The sequence below is a fragment of the Vitis riparia genome, chromosome 15 (assembly GCF_004353265.1).
Source record: "Vitis riparia cultivar Riparia Gloire de Montpellier isolate 1030 chromosome 15, EGFV_Vit.rip_1.0, whole genome shotgun sequence".
NCBI lineage: Eukaryota > Viridiplantae > Streptophyta > Magnoliopsida > Vitales > Vitaceae > Vitis > Vitis riparia.
This window is the reverse complement of record NC_048445.1, coordinates 15526333-15534018: the sequence shown is the minus strand read 5'-3', so window position 1 is coordinate 15534018 and position 7686 is coordinate 15526333. Positions and strand designations below refer to the sequence as shown.

General features: G+C 35.9%; 1 protein-coding gene across 1 annotated transcript; it reads left to right on the top strand.

The window, feature by feature from the left end:
• Positions 1-1894: 1894 nt before the first annotated feature.
• On the top strand, positions 1895-2819 carry LOC117932718 (probable glutathione S-transferase). Its single transcript, XM_034854010.1, has 2 exons — positions 1895-2213; positions 2301-2819. Exons 1-2 carry the CDS (start codon positions 2178-2180, stop codon positions 2685-2687), a joined length of 423 nt encoding a protein of 140 aa, XP_034709901.1. The 5' UTR covers positions 1895-2177; the 3' UTR covers positions 2688-2819.
• The last annotated feature ends 4867 nt before the right edge of the window (positions 2820-7686 follow it).

The window sequence follows — 7686 nt, the reverse complement described above, 5'->3', positions numbered from 1 at the left end:
AATTGAACTTCAAGTGAGCTCAACATAGACTAATTTGTGATCTAAATGAGCATCTAAAAATGACCTAAAAAGGTGAGTTGAATGGTGAATTAAACAGAGTTGAATGATGAACTAAACTTACACTGAATTATATCCTAAGTGTGATTCAAAGTGAGGTGAAAGTGTGAATTGAATGTGAGCTGAATTGAACCTCAAATTGGGCCTAAAAATGGCTGAAAGTGTACCTGAATTGTAAGTTGAAAATGGCCTTAATTGTGAGTTGAATTATGATCAGAATTACGTCCTAAAATGTGAGAAGATTGTGAGGTGAAAATGTCTTTGATTGTGAGTCTAAGAGTGAACCTAAACATGAGCTGAATCATGAATTAAACTAGAGCTGGATTGTGATCTCAATTGTGGCCTAAATGAAAGTTAAATTGTGATCTACAATACACATGAACTAAAATTGAAACTAAGGTGGTGCTGACTTTTTTTTTTTTTACTTAATTCTAAATAGAACTTAAAACCAAATAGTATTTAATAGTGTTAAGTATTAGGTTGTTTGTTTTTGCAATATTTTATTTCCATTAATCATTAAGAAGTAAAGAAAAACCAATATGTTAATTTTTCCATTTAGAAAAAAATAAAATATTTTTGTTTTTTCTATTTATTCAAAAATTTATAATAAGTCATAAAAAATTAGAAAACAAATAACCTAAAGTCTAAAAGTAAATTGCTTTTAGCAAAAAGTTAAAAAAAAGACACAAACACCTTATAAATGAAAGTTGAATGACGACCTAAACATGCACTGAATTGTGACCTAAATAAAAACTGAATTTGTGAATCCAAATGTGTGGCCCTGTGAACATAAATTGAGCTGAAGGTACAACCTAAATGCGCAGCCATGTATGTGAACCTAAATGATCAGCTGTGTATGTGAATTGTGGAGAAAAATTACAAGGACCAACTAACCTAAAAATGAAAATAAAGAGACGTAAATCAAATAAAAAAATATTAAAAATTATTGAAAGCAAGTTGTGTTTCTTTCAATTTCATCTTTTTCATGCTAAGGCTAAGCTCAAGTGCTTTGAGGTCATTACAACGGGCTTGCTCAACTGTAGATTTCTCGAAACTGCTAAGCGTGAATTGGTTCATTATAGAGCGTAGGCTACTTTAAGAAACGCATGCCAGTTGTTGGCTTAGTTGTGCATGAATGGTAAGCATCCTGTTTGTAGAATCTTTTTGTATACTCTCTTGCCTTTCTTCAAAAGTGTTTATGTATTCCAAAGTTGCAACAGGGTGTAAACCCATAGATGAGTGATGATCACTTATGCTGGAACTACTTATTGTGTCTCTTCTGTTGAGAGGTGCGAGTAGATTCAAATCTGAACCAAAATTTTGTATATTTAAGTGGCTCAAGTGACCTCCTAGCTTGTTTAGAGATGATCCATTGATCAATCTGAGGGTGCTTAAGGTGCTCCCAAATGATTATATATATAAATATCCCCTTTAAATATTATTCTTAAGTTCCTCCTAAGAAAGGGGTCCACCATGTGACCCAAACATCATCACTGATGTTGAGACATTGGATGTTTGTACTTTTCTTGGATGTCTTTTCAAACAACTTGTATTATATGTCACTCCACATATTTTATTCACAATTCCTAAGACTTATCTGAATTAGGAATAAAAATATCTGCTTTGTGTGGATGTAGCTTCACATATTTTACTTGTAAGTTTAAGACTTTTCTGAATTGTGAATAAAAAATGTCTTGTGTCTTTATAATATACTTTAATTTGTTTTCATATGCAATACTTTGTTTCACCTGTTTTCTTTTCTGAATTATCAAAATTTCATAGCCCAAATGTCTACAAAAAGGAGCTGAGCTGCATGTTATTCCATTTGCAGATATCAAAACATTGGGTCAGAAGAGGTGAAACTTCTCAGAACATAGTCAAGTCTTTTTGCTCTGAGGATTGTTTGGGCTCCCAAAATCAAAGGCATAGAGTATGAAACCATATTTGAAGATCTCTCCAACAAGAGCCCTTCCCTTCTCCACTATAATCCTGTCCACAAAAAAGTTCCAATTCTTTTACACAATGGAAAACCGATCGTTGAATCGCTTGTCATTCTTGAATACATTGATGAGACATGGAAGGAAACTTCCTTGTTGTCTGAAGACCTTTACGAGAGAACCATGGCTCGCTTCTGGGCCAAATTTGGCGATGATAAGGTTGTTCTTGCTCCTTGGTTGAAATTAAATTGGAAAAGGCTTCATATATAGTTTGATCCATATTGATTTATTTTGTTTTGGATGTAGGATGCGACATCAATCTTTCAGGGTTTCTTCCTCAAGGAAGGGAAAGAGAAAAAGGAAGCCATGGTTGAAGCCATGAAGCACCTCCAGTTCTTGGAGGACAAGCTGAAGGGAAAGAGGCTCTTCGGCGGAGAGAGGATTGGGTTTGTTGATCTTGCCTTGGGATGGCTTGCTAACTTTATCAGCATATTTGAAGAGGTAGTTGGCCTGAAAATAGTGGATGAGGATAAGTTTCCATTGTTGTCCAAATGGATGAAAGAATTTTCAGATTCTCCCATAATCAAAGACAACTGGCCACCACAAGACAAGATGATTGCCAAGTTCCATGCCCTTATGATGCCACCATTGCAGCAGCAGCAACATCTAAATGAACCGCCTCACTACACCTAGAACAACCATTTGGAGTTCATGAAATAGTATGAATAAGAATAAAATAATATATGTCATGATTCACACCAGTATGTGTTTGTCTGCAACTGAACTTGAATTTCTAATACAAAATACTTTCAGTATTGTGTTGAATTCGGCATCCATTAGATCTAAGATTCAAACCCCTCAAACAGTTTGATACAACATCAATTTTTTTTCTATTGGTAGAACATGGCATCGGATAGCAACCTCTAAAACATTACAATTATAAGGTGTCTAATGGATGAGTTTCAGTATGCCTAACATTGAACTAATGAATAATTATTGTAAATTTGATTGATGTATATGTTGATTAAATCTATTACAAGAAAAGTCAAAATGAAAAACAAGCCCTTTCTCCAATTAGTGCCCAAACTCTCTTTTCCTTTTCCTTGATTGTTATGCTTGGGGCTTAGTGTAGTTTTGTCACTTAGCTTCAACCCTCTGGTGTTTTTTTAAACCAACAATGCTCAATCCACCCTTTTTTAAACTCTGCAATTGTAGTTTATATGGCACATTACCATTTTTTGTGTTAGGCAAAAGACCTCCTCTAAGGTGCGCTAAATATCACAAACAATACTGTTGCATTTGATCATGGATGTTAACATGCTTATAGTCATGGAGGAGAATATCCATGAGACAAGCAATTGATATTGTCTCTGAAATGCAAGGTAAGTTAAAATTTGCTTTTAACTTTTTTTAAAAAAAAAATCACTAAAAGTGATCAACCTTTGATTATAATATAATTAAATAAAAAAATTTAAACTAGTTTAATTTGAATATAAAGTTTTACATATTTATCGATATTACTTTTACTTAAAAATCATAAGGGACCAATGTAAATTAAAGCAGTGGGCTAAAAGTTACATAAAAAGGGTCAATCCAAGAAGTACAACCTTCTACCATTATGGGGTGTTAGAGATAATGAGTTACAACTACATCTTACCCGTAATGCATGGTCAGTTTCTTTTTTGTTGAAACCAATTCCTTAGGTAGTTACAAGTGATGGAAGACTTACCACTTAAGATATATGCCCTCTGTTTGAAAAATACACAAATGAGATACAAAAGCTCTCTGCAATCTTTTTTCTTTCATCATTACCTCTCTTCTCCTTTCTATTCTTTCTCAGCTTCTTTCAACATGGTATCAGAGTTGGTTCTATCTTAGCTATGGAAACTTTTCCATCTCCACCATGAGACATCTCAAGAACCACCAATTTTGTATCTATTTCCTTTCCCCTCTCAATGTCATCCAAATTGGACAACTAGAATTTTTTGGTTTGGAGTAAACGGATATTGACAACGTTAAGAGGACACAAGTTGTAGTATTTCTCTCTGATTTTTGAGTCTTGCCCTTAAAATTTCTATCTCAAGATCGATGAAGAAACCAAACATTACATAAACCATGAGTTTCAAGACTAGAAACAACATGATCAATTCATCATGTCTTAGGATTCTTGCATCCATATCTTATGCTTTCCTCACATGCATGGTGAACTATGATACTTTATCCTAGGTATTGAAGACTCTTTATCTGTATTTTGTCACCCAAGTACAAGCCAAAGTAACCTAATCTAATACTCAACTGCAAAATACTAAGAAAGGAGATCTACCTATAAATGACTACCTCCTCAAGGTGAGAAATATTGTTGATGTTCTTACCTTAGTTGGCCATAGCCTTTCTATCAAAGACCATATAGATGTGATCTTTGAAGACCTTCCTTAAGAATATGAAACTTTTATCATCTCTGTAAGCTCAAGAATTGATCTATATACTGTTAAAGAAATTAAAGCACTCTTTACTCAAGAAAGTCAGATTGAGAAAAGCATCAAGAGTTCAAAATTTTCATACCCTAACTTAGTCAACTTAACCACAACCAATGGTTCTTCACACTTTAACCAAAGATTTGGAAACACTAACTTAAGTATGAATCAACCTAGTCATTGTGGAGGAAATCAAAATGCATTTCAGTACTCAACAAGATCTCATGAATTCTTTGGATAAACAAAGCTTCCTTGAAAACTTCTCTCAATGAGGATGAAGGTGACATGGTACAAGTTCTTAGGGATGAAACAACAAACCTTAGTGTCAACTCTATGGGAGAATGGACCATGTACTCATTCAGTGCTACTACTAATTTGATTAATCCTTCTATAAACCCTCACAACTTCAAGAGTATTTTCCTCAAGGGAACATAGCTCACCTTTCACAACAGTTCCCTCCCTAGGAATCTCTTCTACATCCGCATAGTCTACAACACAAGAAATATCATAAGCCACCTGAAGAACATAAACTATTTTTGAAAGGTTGAATTTTCACCACACCTTGCTGATTGCTTTCTGAAAAAAATAAATTAAAACAATACTTACTTTCTTTACACAGAAAATGGAATATTATACAGAACATGTAAGTGAAGATTTCTTTCTAGCCTTGATTTTCCACACTACAAATATGGAGAGTAGTTTTCCTTCCTGGCAGATTGCATTATAAACTTCTCACGTAGAGATTTTGCTTTGGCATGGATTGCATGTTGGCTGAGTTGGAGTTTCCTTTATCAGCCCCCCGCAAGCTAGTGAGTGGTAACTTGTGCACTCCTAGCTTGAATCAAAAAACTTGGAATGAAGTATTAGGGAGTGCCTTTGTGAATATATCAGCTACTTCTAAGGACGATGGAAGGAAACGAGTAATCAAAACTCCACTTGCAATTTTTTTCCCGAACAAAATGATAGTCCAAATCAATATGCTTGGAACGTGCATGGAAGACGGGATTTACTATCACGTGAAGGGCTCTGAAGTTATCACATAGCAATTAAGGAGGTTCACATAGTTGAATGCCAATATCATGGAGAGGAAAGTAAGCCAAATTATTTATGCGGCACTAGACGCATGGGATCAATATTTGGCCTCGACGCTTGGTCTAGAAACTGTAGGTTGTCACTTTGAGGACCATGAGATACAATTGGCTCCCAAAAAAAATACAATACCTATATGTGCTTCTTCTTGTGTTTGTGCATCCCGCCTAATCAACATCACAAAAACTAGTGAGACGAAGCGAACTTTGTTTGAAAAACCTGATTCCATGCTCCATTGTTCCCTTCAAATATCTAAGGATGTGTTTGATAGCTCGTAAGACATCTTTAGTGGGTGCTTGGAAATTTTGGCAAGCCTTGTTTACTACATGCACAATATCAGTCCTTGTGAAGGTTAAATATTGGAGGGATCCAACGAGTTGCCTATAGCGTGTAGGATCAATAGGTTGTTCATCAGAAGGTGTGATGATGGACTTAAGAGCCATGGGTGTGTTGATTTGAGTACACTCCATTTTTGTGTGCTCTATGAGATCTCTAGTGTACTTTGTTTGAGAAACAAACAAACCATTAGGAAGATATTTAACCTCCAATCCCAATAAATAATGCAAAGATCCTAAGTCCTTGAGAGAAAATTCACTACCTAAGGTGTTGATGAGGTCACTAATGATGTTGTTATCATTGCCTGTGACTATAATATCATCAACATAGATAAGTAGCAAAACAATAGACTGACCTTTGCAAAGAATAAATAGAGACAAGTTTGCTTTACCATAGTAAAACCCTAAATGAAGAAAATATTGGGATAGTCTATCAAACCAAGCCCTTGGAGCTTGCTTAAGGCCAAAAAGAGAGAGATTCAATTGTAGACATGATTCAGAAGTCCTTGTTTATAAATCCTGGAGGTTGTTCCATGAATATTTCTTCCTTTACAAACCCATTTAGTAAGGCATTCTTAACATCCAATTGTCTCCTTGTCCACCCCAAGGTTACCACTAGTGAAAGGATCAATTCGATTGTAGTACGTTTTATAAATAGGCTAAAGGTCTCTCTAAAGTCCAAACCCGGTATTTGAGAAAAACCTCGAGCAACTAATCGTGCTTTGTATCTATTTATGGTTCCATATTCCTTTAGCTTTGTTTTAAACGCCCATTTAAAACCAACAATATTTGCAGTTGGAGGCCTAGGAACCAAATCCCATGTTCAATTTTGGATTAAAGCCTTGATTTCCTCTTGCATTGCTTTGAACCAATAGGGAATTTTCAATGTTGTACGATATGTTTTTGGCTCACTAATATTACTTCTTGTGATACCAAAAGTAACCATTTGAGACTTTAAACTGGGATCATTCTTGAGTTTACTTTTGGTGATCATATGAGTTTCTTTGTTATCTGTGTGTTGGCCTTGAGAAGAAGAGATGTCAATGATTACTACTCAAAAAAGCGCTATTTGATAGCTTGTAATAAACTCTTTTAAACACTTTTGAGTAGTAGTTATCACCTTTTAACCCAATTAACATATTAAGGACCCTTGCAATCAATTCTAATTAAATTGTGTTAAGTTTTGGTGTTTTGATAGCTTTTTGATCACTAAAGCAATCAGAGATTGAGGAGAGTTCTTTAGGAATCCATGGCAAAAGATGTCCGGACATGGCGTCCGGACACACCATCGGAGAGCGGCGGAACGTGGGCTGTAGCAGGGCTCGCTCACTCACTTTAGTCAATGTTTTCCATCCGGACAACATATTCGGATAGTATATGCTATCGTCCCGATGGAACTGCGCCGGATAGCATTGCGGCTCATGTCCTCTTGGGAAATCCGGATGGAGTTGATCCGGATAGCCTTGCGCACTCAATGTCATCCGGGAGAGGGGTCCCTGCACTTTGCACACGTAGACAGTCCCCCTTACGCAGCATAGCTCAGTCCACCCGGAGAGGAGTTCCGTGCGCCGACATTTTACATCCGGATGTGAGTCGTGCGCCGACATTTTACATCAGGATGGGAGAGGAAGACGTTTCAACTTCTCCGGATATACATATCCGGACCTTCTGATAACACTTACCCGTAGAGTTTTTCTCTCAGTATACAGTGTAGCGGTGTTCTCCTGAAGCTTCCTAATATTTCCGACTGACATTTTGAGATATTTTGGGATATTTTGCTTTAGATATTTGTTG